At 24.9% G+C, this 18382-nt stretch overlaps 5 protein-coding genes across 9 annotated transcripts; 3 read left to right on the top strand and 2 right to left on the bottom strand.

Moving 5' to 3' along the window:
- Nucleotides 1-47: 47 nt before the first annotated feature.
- LOC127290988 (carbonic anhydrase 2) lies at nucleotides 48-6808 on the top strand. Of its 2 annotated transcripts, none has more exons than XM_051319856.1 (6): nucleotides 48-138; nucleotides 5467-5511; nucleotides 5584-5745; nucleotides 5826-6070; nucleotides 6171-6407; nucleotides 6495-6808. In XM_051319856.1, exons 1-6 carry the CDS (start codon nucleotides 114-116, stop codon nucleotides 6729-6731), a joined length of 951 nt encoding a protein of 316 aa, XP_051175813.1. In that variant the 5' UTR covers nucleotides 48-113; the 3' UTR covers nucleotides 6732-6808. The 2 variants fall into 2 exon arrangements, with proteins under 2 accessions (XP_051175813.1, XP_051175812.1); XM_051319855.1 differs by lacking the exon at nucleotides 48-138 and adding an exon at nucleotides 2814-2978.
- On the top strand, nucleotides 767-2178 carry LOC127290989 (protein lethal(2)essential for life-like). Its single transcript, XM_051319857.1, has 2 exons — nucleotides 767-1303; nucleotides 1533-2178. The coding sequence occupies exons 1-2, from the start codon at nucleotides 1025-1027 to the stop codon at nucleotides 1827-1829; spliced, it is 576 nt and encodes a 191-aa protein (XP_051175814.1). The 5' UTR covers nucleotides 767-1024; the 3' UTR covers nucleotides 1830-2178.
- On the bottom strand, nucleotides 6302-8847 carry LOC127290987 (uncharacterized). Of its 2 annotated transcripts, XM_051319854.1 has the most exons (9): nucleotides 8655-8847; nucleotides 8382-8576; nucleotides 8207-8284; nucleotides 8047-8130; nucleotides 7782-7952; nucleotides 7571-7714; nucleotides 7395-7502; nucleotides 7054-7318; nucleotides 6302-6441 (listed from the first exon to the last, which is right to left on the bottom strand). In XM_051319854.1, the coding sequence occupies exons 1-9, from the start codon at nucleotides 8714-8716 to the stop codon at nucleotides 6376-6378; spliced, it is 1173 nt and encodes a 390-aa protein (XP_051175811.1). In that variant the 5' UTR covers nucleotides 8717-8847; the 3' UTR covers nucleotides 6302-6375. The 2 variants fall into 2 exon arrangements, with proteins under 2 accessions (XP_051175811.1, XP_051175810.1); XM_051319853.1 differs by lacking the exon at nucleotides 6302-6441 and having other exon boundaries at nucleotides 6799-7318.
- Nucleotides 8848-9036: 189 nt separating this feature from the next.
- On the top strand, nucleotides 9037-18375 carry LOC127290985 (protein kinase 4-like). Its single transcript, XM_051319850.1, has 3 exons — nucleotides 9037-9272; nucleotides 16689-17981; nucleotides 18059-18375. Coding segments are annotated over exons 1-3 (1530 nt in total). The 5' UTR covers nucleotides 9037-9270; the 3' UTR covers nucleotides 18294-18375.
- On the bottom strand, nucleotides 9338-16345 carry LOC127290972 (uncharacterized). 3 transcript variants are annotated; one of them, XM_051319838.1, is made up of 9 exons: nucleotides 15978-16345; nucleotides 15515-15750; nucleotides 13684-13939; nucleotides 12928-13215; nucleotides 12462-12781; nucleotides 11560-11860; nucleotides 10492-10816; nucleotides 10114-10408; nucleotides 9338-10002 (listed from the first exon to the last, which is right to left on the bottom strand). In XM_051319838.1, the coding sequence occupies exons 2-9, from the start codon at nucleotides 15680-15682 to the stop codon at nucleotides 9841-9843; spliced, it is 2115 nt and encodes a 704-aa protein (XP_051175795.1). In that variant the 5' UTR covers nucleotides 15683-15750; nucleotides 15978-16345; the 3' UTR covers nucleotides 9338-9840. The 3 variants fall into 3 exon arrangements, with proteins under 3 accessions (XP_051175795.1, XP_051175805.1, XP_051175801.1); XM_051319848.1 differs by having other exon boundaries at nucleotides 10492-10729; nucleotides 15978-16344; XM_051319844.1 differs by having other exon boundaries at nucleotides 11560-11803; nucleotides 15978-16344.
- Nucleotides 18376-18382: the final 7 nt, after the last annotated feature.

Raw genomic sequence — 18382 nt, 5'->3', positions numbered from 1 at the left:
GTTCTCCTGTCAAATATTGTTTTTTTTTTGACATAACCATAAGTCTTTGTTTTTATTGTTAAAGTGTGACCTTTAGTTATTAATTAATATTTTTCATTTGTGTCATTTTTTTAATGTCAACTTTCTTCTCCATTTTTGGTAAGTTAATACTCGTCGCAACAAAAAATAATCACCAATTGCTACTGCAAATTTTTAAAAAATTAATTAACCTACATTTGGATTTTTTTTTTAAATCTGAGGTGACCCTTTCATAATGCAGCAAATTAAGGTAAATTTAGAATAAAATTTTCCAACTCAAGTAGTCTTAGTTTTTTACTCTAAATAATACTAGATCATACAAAATCATGTTGCAAATATTGAAGGTTATATGCAAATTAAAAATTACAAATCAGCTTTTTAAAAATGTTTAAATAAATGTATTTATAGGATTTTATCTGTTCAAATATATTCATTTATATTTTCAAAACTTTACTTCTACACTACATAATGTACATTTGTGCTCTGAAATGTTAATCGCAAAAAGAATGCGTACTCTAAATTTAACTGACTCTACTGTACAAATTGAAAACATTGATATTAAAAGCTTAAAATAGAAAGAATGATTCTTTTAAAATTTTTTTGGCATAACTAATAAATATTTTAATAACTTGTTGACACAACACTTACGTGTTCATTTTTTTATAATCATGATTTAATATTATATTGTCTGAATAAAATTCATTGTATTTAGTTTATACGTTAACGAAAAAAAACATTTTTGATATAGGAGGCACTAAACGTATTACAACGTTATTTGTAAATTTTTTAAATTGTCCATGACAATTATTTATGAAATTAGAAGGAAAACCAAACTTATTTATTTAAAGAAAAATTAGGAAAATATAAATTTTAGGAATAAAATATTTGTTTATAATAAAAGAAGTGCGTGACAAATAAATAGATTATTCTGAATTGGGAGTGAGTGTGTGTGTATGAAAATAAAACCGAAGAGTCTCGAATTCTGCGAGTATAAATATAAAAGCGCATGGTTGTTGCGGCCGGCATCAGAACGCAGTTTTTAATCAAAGAAGTTTGTGTATTAAGCATTATGGCTCTAGTTCCAACTCTTTTTCGAGATTGGTGGGAAGATTTTGAGCGACCATCATCGCTTTTAGATCAACATTTTGGTTTAGGATTAAATCGAGATGAACTTTTAAACACTTTAAGTTTTCCATCATTTAGAGGATATTTTCGACCGTGGCGAAATCTTGTAAATCAAACCGGAGGAACTGCTAAAATTCAAAATGATAAAGATAAATTTCAGGTAAATGATATTTTTAAAATATTAAATTTTTTATCAAATTTATTTTTTATATACACAATATATTTAACCAAATAAAATAATGCAAAATTCTAGTGATGAAAATGTTTAACGATTTACGCAATTTTTTTAATGATCATTTTACAAATACAATTTACATTGAAATGATATACAAGAAATAATAGAATTTAAATTTTTCTATTTATTAATATTAATTTATTATTTTATTTAGGTGATTCTTGATGTTCAACAATTTGCACCAAATGAAATTACAGTAAAGACTGTTGATAACAATGTCATTATCGTTGAAGGAAAACACAATGAAAAAAAAGATGAGCATGGGATTGTTTCTAGGCAATTTATGAGACGTTATGTTCTTCCAGCGGGTTATGATATTGGAAGTGTTCAGTCTGCTCTTTCTTCTGATGGAATTCTTACAATCACAGCATCAAAACTAGCTTTACCAGCACCAGGAGAAAAAATTGTCCCTATTGAGCAAACAAAAACACCAGCCGTTACACCTATTTAATCATTAAAATGTTTTTTTTTTTCATTGTTTTTGCTCCTTCATAACATTTGATAGTTTATTAAATATTTATTCAAATTCAAATTTTACTATATTTAATTTTTAAGAAACGTTAATAGATACAGGGGTGTCTCAAAAATCAAATTCTTCAAAATGGTTCAAAAATTACTCAGCATAAAAAGTTCTACAATAAAAGGTCTTCTATGACTTTTCTTTTTTTGAAATATTTGTACGTGTCCAAACCTATTGGGATAGTCTATATATTCATACACATGTATATTAATGTTACAACTGTAATAATTTCTAATCTATTGTAGAACAGTAAAAATAAATTTAAAAATACTTAAAAAAATGTATTATTATTTTAATTTTATATAAATCTGCTTTGTATATTTATATATAATATATTGAGTACGAAATTTAAATTTTTAAAAGAAATCAGTAATTTACAAAATTTACTATGAATTTATTTTTTCCGTCTAGCTTTTTTAAAAATTTGTATAAAAGTTAATTCAGTTTATATTAAGGACAAAATTCTATGTAATTTACAATTACAGTAAAGGTATAATGTTTTAAAAGGCTTTATCCTTTAATCCAAGAAGGTTATAAACAGTAAAATAAAAAACCGGAAACTGTTACGTATTATTCCATCTGATAATCACGTCAAATTTAATGTGGCATGATTTCCCACAGTAAAAATTTGTTTTCCTTTTTACAATACCCTGGCAATATCATGTTGACAATGTAAATTATATATCTTATTATCTTGCTTTTAGCAATAATTGAAATTATAAATATCACACTTTTTGTTATTATTAAACAAAAATTTATCAAAATTTTAAGAATAAATTAACAAAGTAAGTATAAAGATTTTCTTACTTTCTCTTCTTTTCTTATCTTCAATAAAAAAAAATATATAAATATATTTATTATAAGATAAATATAAAAAATTTTTTAATATATTTGTAACTGTTATATAAAATAGATGCTGTGATAACTGACATAGATATTGAATATAGTCAACCGTCAGAGTTTTCTGTTATTATATTCTATACAAGAACGACGATAGTTCAGTCACTCTCTATCTATGGTCAGTGCTGGTCTTTATAATGATTTCTTCAGCTCTCTTTTTCCTGGCTGTTACAGTTATTCGTAAGTCAATTGAAAAGAAATTTTTATTGTCCAGAAAATATTTCTAAATAATAAAATTAATATTAAAATACAATCATTAATAATGTATGCGTAAAATTTATAAAATAATTTAATAATTTTTTTTTTTTTTTTTGATGTTTTCATCAAATTTTTCTCTATACAAAAAAAAATTCTTTCAGATTAAATTAGAATTATCAATTAGAAAATTGCATTTTTTTATTAAGAGAAATAGATTTAAAGTACTTTTTTTTTAAATCATCAAATCTTCTTACGTTTAATAAAATCATTTTTCTTCAAAGTACAATTTTTTTGCACCCAATATTCAGGAATATTATACGGCAATATATTGAGATAATATTATGGAGTATTTATTTCTTAAAATATAATTTTTGTTAAAATAAAAATTAAATAATTAAATTTTTTAAAAACTAGTAATTCAATTTTAAGATCGCTTTATTAAATAATTAATGTCGTAAGAAAGTGAAACTCAGCACGTTGTGGATATTAACTCTTGTATGCTTGTAAATTCTTGGAACATACTATAACACGCGAATTTCATTAAAAATTCTATACTTAATTGGAATTATTATCTACAAAGTACATCTTAGCAAAAATATTTTCAATTTTTTTTTTTTTCAAAGTTTGTTTGAAATATTTGCCAATGGGAAGAAGTTGACTTATAGCAAAATATTGTTCTATGTGAAATTTAATAAATTATGTTTCTTTAGACGAATGTATACAATTATAAAAAAAATTTATATAAATAATAGTACCTAAATTTTATAATTCAGAATTTAAAAATTTTAATAAGTCTTCTTTTAGAATATTTAAATATGAATATATATTTTTGTTTTAATGAAAATAATATACTTATTTGCATATAATATGGAATTTTTGTAATCTGTTCACGTATCTTTTAAACCTTCATGGACAGAATTTTTTGTACATATTAAATTAAGTACGGCAAGTCGAATTAGACTCAAGGACCTGTCAAAATTCACGTTTCCTTTTACAATGTATATTTTTTAATTTTATAATATGTAATAGTTTCAATATAATTTATTTGATTTTATTTTTTAAAATTGGATTTCTTCTTTAAATTAAAGAAATAATTCTTTTAAAAACAGTTGTGTTCTTTTAGTGATTTTTTTTTTACGTTTAACTGTTTTGTGGAAAATTTCTTCAAAAGAAAGAATTCATTAGAATAAAAATAAAAAAATCTTTTTTTATTTAAAGAAAAAATTATTACGAGTCCAAGTGACTGGATTAATTCACCTATAGTAGTTTCATGAATTTTACATAAAGGTTGCAATGATTATTGGAAAATGGAGTAATTGATTAGCACAAAAAAAATTAAGTTTTTGTAACATTTCAATAGCTCGTTTTACTATAATCACCAGGACAATTTATTTAAAAAAGAATAACAAATTAAAATCTCACAAAAATTATAGTATAGATTGTCGATGATGTGAAAAAAAATTTTTTTTATTATGTAAGTATCTATAGTTTAAATTAGTTACATAAATAACAAATTTTAATTTATTATTTTGTTATTAAATTAGTTACATAAACAACTAATTTTAATTTATTTAGTTATTTATGTAACTAAATTAAACTACAGGTAGGTATATAATTAAAAAATATTTCTTTTTTTTGCCCCGATAATCGAGATTTTAATTTGGTTATTTCTTCTTTTTTTAAATCTATCAATAATAATCAAAGAAAACATTGTATTACATATAACAAATATTAATCATTTAATGTTTTGAATATGGAATGTATATGAAAGAGATTTAATTTTACAAGGAGACTTTTCATAATTACATGTGAAGAGTATACTTAATTTTTAATTGCTAATAAAGTGTAAATATTTATCAAATTTAATTTTTAAACTCGTAAATTGTAACATATCGACTACATAAACTGTATACATAATTAAAAATATTCTCTTTACATTTATAAATTTTTGATTAAGAATTAAAAATATTCTTAATAATTTTAAAAAAATCAATAAATATAAAGTTATAATTTCTATTTCATTGAAAAAAAAATACATGAATTGTAGTAAAAATGATATTGACCTTCTTCAAGTTTAAAATGTGACAAGTTATTGGAAAAAAGAAAACTAATAGTACAATTAACAGATGCGCGATAATCTAACATATATATCAATATGCTTCTTCTTTTTGCGTCATTTTATTATTATTATTATTTATATTTGGTAAAATATTACAATTTTTGATTTTTGTTTATGTACCCATAATTATTGATATAATTACAAGAAAGAAAAATTAAAAGAACTGTAAATTTTTATTTTTGAAAAAATAATTTGTCTTAAATTAAGTTTGATGAGTATAGATTCCCATTGATTATTTATCTTGATATTGTCATTGTTATATAATCATTAATTCAAGGTTATAGTCTATCATTTTTATTTTCTAGTAAATCACCAATATTAGGTATATGTAATACATAATTTTTTTTTTAGATATTACTGACAGTCATCGGGATTTTGGATATTCTGGAATAAATGGTAAGAATACCGTGTCTAAAAAATAAAAAAAAAATAAATTTTTCCTAATAAATTAATAAATACATAATAAAGGTCCTTCATATTGGGGTAAGGATTTTACGACATGTGTTGGAAAGCATCAATCTCCAATCAATATAGAAGAACATCAAGTAAGAAATATCACTTTGCCACCTTTGATATTTTCTGGACTCCATAATCCACGTATGGCAGAGATAACAAACAACGGACATACTGGTTTAAATTTTTGATTAATTTTCTATTTACAAAAAAATTATTTCAAAATATTAAATAATAAATTTAATTTTCTATTTTAGTTATGGTGGTAATGGACGAAAATATTCCGGCACGTGTTTTTGGAGGACCGCTTAATGACACTTATATTTTTGAGCAAATGCATTTTCATTGGGGAGAAAAAGATACAGAGGGTTCTGAAGATTTAATAAATAATCATTCTTTTGCTATGGAACTTCATGCAGTTTTTTTTAAAGAACAATATAAATCAATGACAGAAGCTGTACATCACAGTGATGGAGTTACAGTGCTTGCTTACTTCTTTGAGGTAAATATTTATTTAAATAATATTTATTAAGAAAATGATATTTAATAAATATTATAATAAATAATTTTTAATAATTATTTTGTTATGAATTTGCTTTCAGGTTGACAAAAAACCAAATTTAATATACGATGAAATTATTTCAATTTTACCAGACGTAGAAAGTTTAGATTCAAAAAGTCAATTTACATCTCCTTTACAACTTAGTGAATTTCTTCAACCAAAAACTGTAAATCTAGAAAATTATTTTACATATACTGGATCACTTACAACTCCTCCTTGTGCTGAAGTTGTCACGTGGATTGATTTCAAAGAACCGCTTCAATTATCTCATAATCAAGTATATAATTTAATTGCTTTTTTGTAACACTCACCTGCAAAATTGATGCAAAAAAAAATTGTGCAATGATCTATTATTGATTTTTAGATTGAACATTTCCGAAGGGTCAGAAATACTGCAGGACAAAAATTAACACATAATTTTCGACCAGTTCAACCTCTAGAAGATAGAATAGTTTGTCATAATATTCCTTTAGATGATATGAATTTTGATGATAATTTTAAAAGTGAAAATTATGTGCATTCAGGTGAATATAGTATTAATGTAAATAAAGTAATTATTTTTCTTTCTATCATTATTAATTTAAAATTAAAATTTAGTTAATGTAATTCAATAATATTATTAACATATTTTTAATTTTGTTGTTAATGTTTCAATAAAAATCATACTATATAGATATACATACAAAATTATTAAATACAATTATTTGTTAAAAATCTTTCTTTATGTACAATTTATTCTAAAAACTTCAGTATTATTTTAAAAAGCATTGATATAAAAATTAAACAATTTTAACAAAACAAAATAATTTAAATAGACTATAATAAATTGAAAATAAATGCTAAATGAAATTAATTTTTTCTGTATCAATATTATGTGATTGTAATAACTTCTCTAATTTTAAAATTTGATTTTCATACCGTACATTTTTTTCATCAGAAGCTTCTAGTTTCTCTTCAAGACATTCAATATAATTTAAGACCCTTTTGAAGAGTTCAGTCAATTTTAATTCAGTATATCTTTTAACCATATCACAACTTTTATTTTTTTCTAAATATTCGTAAAGTAAATTTTTTATGCAATTTTCTTCAATTTCAGAATTCTCTTTGTCAATGTGATCTATTGTTGGAATATTATCGTTTTTCTTTTTTATTTCTTTTTTACTATTGTTTACGATAGTACTATTACATCTGAAATTTATTAAAAAATACAGATGTATTTATATATCATATGAAAAATATTTTATAAAGCAGTAAATTTACGTACAAGTTGTCAATGTTGTCTTTCTTCATTTTCATATCTACATTCTCTAGATCATTAATTTTTAAAGATTCCGATTCACAAGTAGTTACTTCCACTTCATTTACACTATTTCTGTAAAAAAAAAAGTTACTTTGAATATTTTTATTACATGAGTTTTTGAAAATTGAAAAGTAACTTACACATTGGAAAACTCGATTTGATCGAAAGGTATATCTTCAGCATCTATTGCAATATTTTCATAAATAAAATCTGAACCGTTATGATTGTTAAACTCATTAAATTTCAAGTCACAAATATTGTCTCCTGAGTAATTTTTTGAATTTCTGAAATAACATTAATTTTTTGTTTTTGTTTCTTGTAAATGTCCTTTAAAAAATTGTATTTACGTACCGAATTTGAATAGGTAATTGAAAATTAGGTAAAACTTCAACCTTAACAGGTACTTGAATATTAACTTCTTTGAAACATGCAGCGTCTTGAGAGTTTTTTATAAATGATAAATTTTTTGATTTTATACTCTCATTGTTCAAATTTTCATTTGATTGAGACAAATTTTCTTGACTGTTACACATTAAAAATATAAAATTATTAAATAGAAAATTTACATTACATACTTTTAATATACAAAATATATTTATAATATTAAAAATCTTACCTCGTTGATGAAAAGTCTGTAGTTTCTAAATTATTTTGCAAATATCTTTTAATGATTCCATTTTCAATTTTGTAAAAATAACAACTGTAAAAAATAATTTATATAATATTAATATAAATAGAAAGCGATAGTAAGATATTTAAATGCAATTTTAACTTACTCTTCTTCGTCATCATTTTCTTCATTTTCATTATATTCCGTAAACAATAGTTTTGAACTATTTTTATTTTCTTCTGTACTATTAGCAAGAAATTGTTACAGTATTTTACATTATTATTATTATTATATGATGAAAAATATATAAATTAGAATTTTATTTTTAAAAAAACATTTACCTGTGATTTTCTGTAAAAATACTGGGTACAGCGTCTAAGTGTAAAAATCTGTGTACTTTTTTATTTACAATTTGACAACAAAAGGTACTTCCTTCAAAGTGTTTACTACATAAATAACTGTTTTTGTCAATTCTTTCTTCTGGAAGTTTAATTGCATTCAACCATTTTTGTCGACGTTCTTTATCACTTGGAATTCTTAAAATAAAATAGAATTAATATTAAAAGTAAATTGATAAATTAAATAAACAAAAAGTATTTTTATTCAAAACTTACTTATGAAATGTAATATCACCATCAGGAGATTTTATGTTGCAGTAAATGCAAACTTTCATCATAATATTTTAATGAATAAATTCATTCAAACTATTTCAAATATTATATATATTTAAATAAAATTACTTTGATATAGTAATGATGGAATTGTTTGTAAATATAACCTAACTTTTTTATACAGACAATGAGCATGCGTTATACATATATATATATGTATACATTTCGGACATTTTAAATGTGATACGAGCTTTATGTTTTAAGGTACTTTTACAATAAGCTGGTCAGTTGTGTCCTTGTCAGACGCATGGGTTTCTCTGTTTACTTGCCGTAAGAACGTAAATCTACGTAAACTGTAAACAAAGCTCATACGCATATTCGTTCCCATGGAAACACATTTGACAAGCGCTAACTGCCAAAACATATAATTAAAAACTACTGTAAATATTTGTTTATCTGTTTTAAAAAAGTGCATATAATCAACAAAGGAACAAATAGGAATATACAATTGAAATATTGAATGTTAATTTGTTCAAATGTGTCATGCTCAATAGATTACAAGAATTATTACATTGTTAAAAGTTATTCACCATAATTGTATAAAAGAAGATTAAGAAATATGTAAGTATTGTTTCAATTTGTTTAAATATAATGTAACCTAAAATTTAAAATAATCTACAACTTAATTTTAGACAATTAGCCAGAAATTGCCTTTATTAAAAAATATTTTACAATTCAATAACAAAACCAATATACAGTAGCATTTCTTAAACACATGTTAATTATATATATATAACTATAGATTCATTCAAATTGAATCACCTCCAAACTGCCATTATTATTTTTGATATATTAAAATAATCAAGCAATATATGTTACCAATATATTGTTATAACCAATATATAACCAATTAATAGATAAAAAAATTCAATACCAGACATAACCCCAAACTAAAAACTTTTTTCTGTACAGAATAAATTAATATTTAGTATATATTAAAATACGTTCGTTTTCTTTGTAATAGAAATGTATTTTTAGTTTGTGATTATGTTTTGATATTGAACCATTTTTTTAAAAATTTATTTGCAACATGAAATAATTTTTTTTTATATAAAAAAAAGAATGTTTAGGATATTGAAAGGCACTTTGAATGTAACTTATATAGAAAAAATAGTAAGAAATTGACACTCTAACCTAGTTCAGCTAATACAGAGTCCAGATCTTCTTGTAAAGAAAGGCTTTCCTCGCGTTGTTTTGCTAAATCGTCTTTTAGACGATCAACTTGAGCTTTTAGGAGGTAATTGCCTTTTTTAAGAGCTGCCAAACGTCCCTCGTACCTTTTCGTTTGAAGCTGAAATAAATTTTAGTTTTGCAAAATGTATACGCTATTTTTGTCAAACAAATTAATTTAATTTTCCAAGAAACAACGTCTATAATTTTTGAAATTAAAAATTCTACTTACCTGTAAATTATTCTTTTGCTTTGCTAAAGGTGCATTTGCATCGTCAGCTTCATCTTCCTCAGATTCTTCAGATTCAGACTCGTCTTCTGATTCAGTTTCCTCCTCCTCTTCTTCTTCTTCTTCTTCTTCATCCTCGTGTTCCTCATCTTCAGCATCACCCATTAATTTTGCCATTTTGTCTACTTCTTTTTGTAAACGTTTGAATTTCTTTTTCTCTTCTTTGAGCAATTTATTTTGTTGTTTAATTTGTTCTCTAAGTGCGTGCCTTTCTTTTCTTGCATTATCGGATTTGTCTCTGTCAATATTAGAAATGTTTAATTATAAACTGAAAAAAAATATCAAATACGTTATAATTAAAATTAGATAAAGAAATCTCACTTGAAACTTTTAATTTTTGTTTGTAGAAGTTTTAATTCTCGTTGAAGTCGTTTTTCTTCTGCTGCCTTTGGATCTTCTTCTTCATCTGATTCTTCTTCAGAACTTTCTTCTTCTTCTGATTCTTCTTCGGTTTCTTCTTCACTTTCACTGGCATTTGATTTATTTGATTTGTCTATACTTTTTTGTGAAGCAATCCTCGCAACATCCTTTGCACTTGGACAACCAGCCAATGCCATTCCTGAAAATCCGTACCAAAACGATTCTTCGCTATCATCTGCTAATTCTATTATTGCATCATAAGCCTCATTGTTTTCTTCGCAATATTCTAAAATAAATGTAAAAAAGAAAAAGCGCAAAATAAGCAAAGCATTAGAATTGTTAATATGCATTTAAAAAAAGAAAATAAAGTTTTAGTTTCATTCTCTACACGGAAAAAACAAACTAACTATTTTAGCACCAAACTGCTTTATCCTTTATTAGTATGCAATTTCGTTTACCTATTAAAGTATGAAATAATGCTTTTTTAGTTTAAAGTAAGTCCATGCTAAATAAGTATAATGGTTATACTCTTTTAGTAATAGTGACGTACTTTAAAAGCATAAAGTTGATGCCCGCGAAGTACGACATATAGTCTACCTAAAATAGCAAGAGCTTCTTCCTTTTTGGTGTATAAATTCTTGCAACCTGCGTTTTGGCCACGCCTCCTTCTCCTTCCAACCATTGATATATCGATATAGGCCAAAACGCAGGTTGCAAGAATTTATACACCAAAAAGGAAGAAGCTCTTGCTATTTTAGGTAGACTGTATGTCGTACTTCGCGGGCATCAACTTTATGCTTTTAAAGTACGTCACTATTACTAAAAGAGTATAACCATTATACTTATTTAGTATGGACTTACTTTAAACTAAAAAAGCATTATTTCATACTTTAATAGGTAAACGAAATTGCATACTAATAAAGGATAAAGCAGTTTGGTGCTAAAATAGTTAGTTTGTTTTTTCCGTGTATAAAAACAAAAAAAAGCGCATAAATATTAAAGCAGTAAAATTTTTATATAACAAATTACCGGCTTTCATGCGTCTTTCTAAAGTAGCATACATTCTCTTCATGTCTTCTAATTCATTTTTAGTTTTATCTCTTTCTTCAGAAACAGTTGCATAATCTTTTTCCAATCTTTCAGCATCTTTTCTCGCCTGTTCAGCTTCCTTTTTTAAAGATTCTGATAATTTTGTATCCTGTTTTTTATATTCTTGAATACTTTTTTGTGATTTTTCATGTTCCAGTTCCGCTTCGAGATTGAGAATTCTTGCCTGTAGTTTAAATTGAAGTGATTGTAGCTTCGAAGTTTCAGGTGTCAAATTAGTTTTCTGAAATATCATGAACGAATTCTCTCTCTAAATAAACCTAATAGCTTCATCCCATTATTTATTTCACTGAACAAAAATTTACCTTGCCTGATTCATTTTTAAGAAAGACTCTATATCAAAAGGCAACCAGCGAAGTAGAGTAGCTCCAACATAATAGCATGAGATGTGTTTTTTTTTTAATCTTTAAAAGTATGATGAATATGATTAAACAAAGCAAACATAATTGCTAATTAAAAATTTTAATTAAATTTTGTTAGTTTATATTTGTGAATATTTTTTATAAATTATACTATATAAATATATATTTTTTTTATAAATATTTATATATGTAAAAATGATTTAAAATTATAAAATTATTAAAAATGGGATGTGCTAAAGTAAAATAATTATAACAAATCAATGATTTTAATATTTTCAAAATAGCATCTTGATATGATATATTTTTAATAGTATGTCAAAAATGTTATAATTAACTGAAAAGAGAATTTCGAGAGTTTGAAAATTCAATTCAAATCATTCTCTGATTTAATATTTATTAAATGAGAGAATGATATTTATAATTTTAAATTAAAGAAAAATATTTTTAGATCGATATTCTCACCTGTAATCTTTTATTATCTCTTTCAAGAGCTTCTTTATTTCTTAATTCTAGAGCGAGCATTTGTTTTGTACTTTGAAGATCATCTCTAACAGCATCAATATCATCCATTTCATCTGGTAAAATTGCTTCTACTGGTTCATCAGCCTTTTTTATTTGTTCTTCTATTGTCAATTGTCTTCGGAATTTTCTTAAACCTTCTAAATTTGGTCTTGAACGATCATTTGTTTTGACACTCTTCAATGCTACGCCCCTTTGAATTTGATGAAGTAGCTGATTGTGTACATTGGATTTTTCCGATTCATAGATAAAGTGCACTGGACCTATAATAGAAACTAGTATAAATTTAAATTATAAAACCATATATTTAGAAATTTATTTTGGGTAACAATGAGTTACTTTTTTAAATTTTTATTCATTTTTATAGTTTTAATGAAAATTTTTTTTTTAATTTGAATTTTATTGTTACCTTTGGGATCAGTTATAACTTTATCTACTCTTTCAATTAATGGTGCACTTCTATCGTTACATTTGACATGTCTTAGTTTCTTGCCACTCTCGACCTCTTTCATCATACATGCCCAATCAGGTCGTTTTCTCGGCCTAGATTTTAACATTTCTATTGTTTTTTGTTGTTTTTCCGATAATGGTGCTAGATCTTTTAAAATATTTCTTGATGGCGGTGGTGGTGGTGGTCTTGGAGGCGGTGGAGGTGGAATGGCTGCTCTGGATGAACTCTTTGATAACGTGGGTGCACCTATTTGTAAAATACGAAAAAAAGAAATATATTTTTTGAAAAGAGCAAAAAACAAAAAAAAACAATTAGCTGCGTCATGATTTATTTATTAATAAATTCAGGAACTTTCGAATTTAGAAAAATATTGTATTAACAAAAAAAATTCAAAACTGTATTTTTAAAATAATCATGAAATTAATTTTGATAGAAAATTATATTCAATTTTGATCACTTTGTACTATTGCATAACAATTTAAGACTTAATATTACAATAAATTTCATTTTTCTAATTTTGAAATCATTTTCTCTATATTGTAAATATTTTTAATTTTTTGCATTTACTGGCAGTTTTAAAGAAAAATTATCAATTTACAATTAAAAAAGGCAACAAACCAAAAAAAAGTGTAAAATTGTAAAATATATTTTAAAAATTAATTCTCATTATTATTGTTTATAAAAATTGTTTTAATAATATAATTTTTTTCTTACCAGTTGTGCTTTCACTTTTGGAAATTGGCAAAACGTCGCCGCGTGATCGTGATCTATCGACACGAACTTGTCGTTCAAGTTGTGGTCTTGAGGCTGGTTCAGGTCGTCCATTTTCCCTCGCTTTTGACAGTGCTGGGGGTTGACCTGTATTCTTTTTATTATCGCTACTATTCACTTGCGAAGGGATGATTGTAATTTTACTTTGTTTACGTGGCTGATCAGCAGGTGGTTTTGCTTCTTCAGGTTTCGATACACTCTAGAATAAATCGAAATATTTTAATCACTTTTTTTTTTCAATAGACAAATCAGTTTTTTCAATTACAAAAAAATTTTTTTTCTTAAATAATTAATCTAATAATTTTCATTTATATTTAACAATTTGGAAATCAGTTTATTTTGAAAAATACTCGCTATTTTTTTTGCAAATTTTGTTGTTGTTGTTATATTGTATTTATATTGACACATACACTGCAACTGATGTGAAAAGCTGAAAGATTTTGAGCTTGATAGAAGTAGAGATGTAAAAAAGAGAAGGGGAAGGGTATATTTCTTCTAATATTCGAAAAATGAAAAGTAATCTTCAAATGAGAATTGTCAAAAATTTAAATATTTTCTGTTATAACGATTAAATGGAAAATAATTATTTAAATAATGAAACAAATGCTTAATAACATTTACGGAAGATGCATTTGGCTTGGTCGCACATTTGAAATAGATGCATGTCTTTAAATAACCACATGACCCAGAGGCAGCTTTACACGCCTTTAGATTTGAAACTCATCTCTTTCTCTCACACATTGCGTCAATGATCTCGTATAGTGTTAAAAGTTTTAAAGCGTCGCAATTAATATCTCTGAGCAGCTGTTTTTCAAAAAAAAAAAAAAATAAGCTTTTAATTCCTAATTTGAGATTTATATTTATATCCTCTCAAAGAATTAATTTGAAAAATTAATTTTTTAATTTCATTAATAATATATTTATTTATTATTATTAGAGTAGATTTTTATTTAAAATTAAAGAAAGTAAAATATTTAAAATTAAATTTTAAATTACTCAATTATAAACAAATTATTACATCCATAAATTATATTTGAAATGATGAAACAATTTGCTGTAAAAATAGTTTAATTTTTATTCACACGTGTAAAGTTCTTGGAGCAAATATAAATATTTTCAAAATTTGAATAATCTCGTTCTCTTTTAGTTTTCAGAATTCGCGAATAATCTTACCGTGGCAAAGTGCCCACGCAGTAATAGTTGCGTTGCGAGAGCAGAGAAAATAAATATCTTGAATTGTGTAAATTAATTGAAATTTCCCGATTAAAAAAAAAAAAATTAGTGGAAATTTTAAGAAATTTTATCAATTTATTTTTGAAAATTACATTAAATTGCTGATAATATTGATAAGGAAATATAAATAATTTTGAAATAATTATATTCTTAATTTTACGTACGCGCGATTTAATTGAAGTATATATATATAATTAGGAGAGTTTTCGCTGAAATGGATTTTCTCGCCTTCCGATTCAACCCCTCTATATCAACAAAGTTTACTCCTCCATATTAATTTAATTAAGCATTTGAAATTATAGATGTCATGTTTCTTAGTACGTTTATCAGTTTTAGAAAGTTTTGATATAAATGCAAAATGTATGCGATATAGAACTTAAACGATATGCTAATTAGTCATCTCAATTTATATATTATTACATTTTTAATAAACATCATGAAGAAACAATTAATATAGAACAGAATAAATTTGATTTTGTTTTTAAAATTTTTTAATTGTTATAACAATAAAATGGTTAAAAAAAATATATAGAAATTTTACCTTGAGAGTGACTTTCGTAAAAGCTGGTGCATCGTCGGTTTTTTGATTTGAATCACGTCTGTTTAAAGTCCAGGGGGCTGTAGGCATTGGTAAAGGATTTGGTCCATCTTTGACCCAGGGTGGTCTGAAGGTCGTCCTTGGAGTCGACTGACCTCCTGCACCCGGCATTTTTTCTTTTTTTTTCCAACTGTCACCAATTTTTCTCTTGTTTTAAATTATCTATTTCTCTGTAATATCTGTGAAAAATTAATTTTTCTTTTAAAAAAATTTCAATTATTATTAAAAAAATACAAAATTAAAATTTTTTTTCTTAATTTTTTTCAGGATTCAATTTTACTATAAAAAAAAAATTATAAACACTCTGAATCTACTTTTTGGACACTGGAAAAATTTTAATATATTCTTATTGACACTTTGAAAAGTGAATGACAAAGTCAAAAAAAAAACACTCAAAACATCGTACCTTTATCGATCGATTAATCGATCGATCAAGGATCACGTTGTATAGAGGATCTCAAGATCACGTTGCAAAGAAAGATGATGCGTTACTGTTCAACTCCTGGACACAATTTTGTCGCGAAATTTGTAGGTGGGGAACTTTTGCGTGGGTGAAATATGACCTAGTTTTCAAACAATTTTCCATAAATTTGCAAAAATATATTTAAAAAAAAAAAAAATAGCCACACACTATCATAAATTTTATTTTCAAATTATAAAGATGCGCTTTTCTTTTCCTCTTTGGAATATATGAAGTGATATTTAATGAGAGAGAAGTTTCTATAGTTGACTTTGAAAGTTTAAAGGTTTTCTCGACTCAGGGAAATATCGAATTGTAGAGAAATGTTTTGAACGCCTCCCTCTCAAAAGTTGATATTTTTGACTTGTGACGTCACACAAGTCGAGAGGATGAAAATAGATTCGAATCTTCTAGGACGGATTTCAACTGCTGTATAGAGTATATAAATGCACGGTTTATCCTTTTGCTTCCGATTGGTTTGATTGCGTATACATAAAAATACCATTGTTAGATAAAAACAAGAATAATAAATAACTGAATCGTATAACTGCAATGATAAATTTAGAATAAAATTACTAATGTTAAATATATTTAATGTAAACAAATATTTTTTTCCATTTGTTATTTAATTTTAATTTTTTTTTTTTTTTGTTAAAGGGTGAGAGGCCTGCAGGAGAAGCAGTATCAGTTGGCAGCTCAAAAACGACATGAGGCAAATCTCAAACATAATTATTACAAGGAAACAGTTAAATTTTTTGCCCGTGAAAATGAAAATAACAAACAGTTCAATTCTTGGTGCTCCAATGAAATATCACCTTGTCTTGAAAAATCATTAAAAGCTCAACAATTAAGTCAACGTCAATTACAACTAAAATCAATATTTCAAAAAGAACAAGAACAATATGAAAAAGAATTATTGGAATTAAAATCACAGAAAAATCAACAACAAGACTATTCTATTAAAGCTCTTGAACATAAATTAAAGGAAAAAAAAGCTGAACAAAGTTTGTATTTACCTAAAGATTGTCGTCGATTTCAATCCTACTTTTATAATACTAGATCACCTAGTCAATCGTTATTTAATAAAAAAATATCAAATTCAGAAATTATTTTCAACGATTCATGTTCAGATAATAGTGGTTCTTCAAAGGAAAAATATAATCAATCTCCAGAGAAATCTCTTTCGAGTATATTCGATAATTCTACAAATATAAAAACTCATCAAGCTATGTATCAATCACAACTTTTAGGCTCTGGAATTAAACAAGCATTATATGATAATACAATAGAAAAACCTATTCAAAAATTTTTTACAAAACCTTCTTGCAAAAGTCTTGAAGAAACAAATATTCGAAGTTCGAACGAAAGCTCAATGTCCACAAGATCCTCAAATTGTAGGACACCATTATCTTCAAATGAAGAAACAAGAATAAATAATTATGACGATATTAATCGTTCAAGGGAATTTATAACAAGTCCTCAGGAAATTTCCGATAAAAATCAAACAGAAAAATTACAAACTTATGTAAATAATCCAAAGTTAAGTAGTAAAAATTCAGATATAATTTTCTCTAAAGAAAATTCTCAAATGAAAGATAGAAATATTTTTTTCGACAATAGTAGAGAAAATTTATCGATAAGAGAAAATCCCAAATATAAAAATCTAACAGTGCAAATGTTTCGTTATCTTGCAAATAAAGATTTACAAGAACAAATTTTAAATTTATCAAAAAGAGAGTATCAAGCTTGTAGAAAGCAATGGTGGACACAAGCATTGAGACTCAGAGAAATGAAGAATAAATTGGAATTAATTAGAGAACAAAATATGTATAATACTTTATTTTCACATATGGATAGAAATACTAAAAAAAATGAAAGACATAAAATTACTGAAAAATCAACAATTATCTCTGAGAGAGAAAAAATATGTAAAAATTCAAGTGTTTATGAGTAAGTATATTTGTATTTATATTAAATAATTATTTTTAAATAGAATTTAAATTTAATTTTTAACATTTTCTTTTCAGTGAAGATGCAAAAATTCTTTGGAAACAATGGATTCATGAAGATGAGCTTACTGATGATAAATTAGATTCCTCTCAATCAAGAGAAATTTTACTTGAAGAATTAGAAAAGGAATGGAAAAATTTAAATCAAAAGGATAAAAAACGAATTGATGATTTCTATCAAAATATTCTTTTTAAATCAGAAATACAAGATGAATATAATCTTGCTGAAGATATAAGAGCGGTAGATATTTAAAAAATTTTACAAGACTTATTTATAGAAAAAAAAAAAAAAAATAAAAACAAAATCTTATAAGGAATTTTGTTTAAAATATATATATTTGT

This window comes from Leptopilina boulardi, unplaced genomic scaffold (genome assembly GCF_019393585.1).
Source record: "Leptopilina boulardi isolate dan_hultmark-lab unplaced genomic scaffold, ZJU_Lbou_2.1 LbouV2_123, whole genome shotgun sequence".
Classification (NCBI taxonomy): domain Eukaryota; kingdom Metazoa; phylum Arthropoda; class Insecta; order Hymenoptera; family Figitidae; genus Leptopilina; species Leptopilina boulardi.
This window is presented reverse-complemented; position numbering and strand designations above follow the sequence as displayed.

Excerpts from the sequence above, each read along its gene's own strand:
- LOC127290989 (XM_051319857.1), top strand. The coding sequence starts at position 1,025 with ATGGTTGTTGCGGCCGGCATCAGAACGCAGTTTTTAATCAAAGAAGTT. Across the intron at positions 1,304-1,532 it reads ATGATAAAGATAAATTTCAG|GTGATTCTTGATGTTCAACA; the intron begins GTAAATGATATT and ends TATTTTATTTAG.
- LOC127290988 (XM_051319855.1), top strand. The coding sequence starts at position 2,936 with ATGATTTCTTCAGCTCTCTTTTTCCTGGCTGTTACAGTTATTC. Across the intron at positions 5,746-5,825 it reads AACAAACAACGGACATACTG|TTATGGTGGTAATGGACGAA; the intron begins GTTTAAATTTTT and ends TTTCTATTTTAG. Across the intron at positions 6,408-6,494 it reads TTCAATTATCTCATAATCAA|ATTGAACATTTCCGAAGGGT; the intron begins GTATATAATTTA and ends ATTGATTTTTAG.
- LOC127290987 (XM_051319853.1), bottom strand. The coding sequence starts at position 8,716 with ATGATGAAAGTTTGCATTTACTGCAACATAAAATCTCCTGATGGTGAT. Across the intron at positions 7,953-8,046 it reads ACAGACTTTTCATCAACGAG|TCAAGAAAATTTGTCTCAAT; the intron begins GTAAGATTTTTA and ends AATGTGTAACAG. Across the intron at positions 7,715-7,781 it reads CAATTACCTATTCAAATTCG|AAATTCAAAAAATTACTCAG; the intron begins GTACGTAAATAC and ends ATGTTATTTCAG.
- LOC127290985 (XM_051319850.1), top strand. Across the intron at positions 17,982-18,058 it reads AAAAATTCAAGTGTTTATGA|TGAAGATGCAAAAATTCTTT; the intron begins GTAAGTATATTT and ends TTTTCTTTTCAG.
- LOC127290972 (XM_051319838.1), bottom strand. The coding sequence starts at position 15,682 with ATGCCGGGTGCAGGAGGTCAGTCGACTCCAAGGACGACCTTCAGACCA. Across the intron at positions 12,782-12,927 it reads AGTTATAACTGATCCCAAAG|GTCCAGTGCACTTTATCTAT; the intron begins GTAACAATAAAA and ends TTTCTATTATAG. Across the intron at positions 11,861-12,461 it reads GAGATAATAAAAGATTACAG|AAAACTAATTTGACACCTGA; the intron begins GTGAGAATATCG and ends ATGATATTTCAG.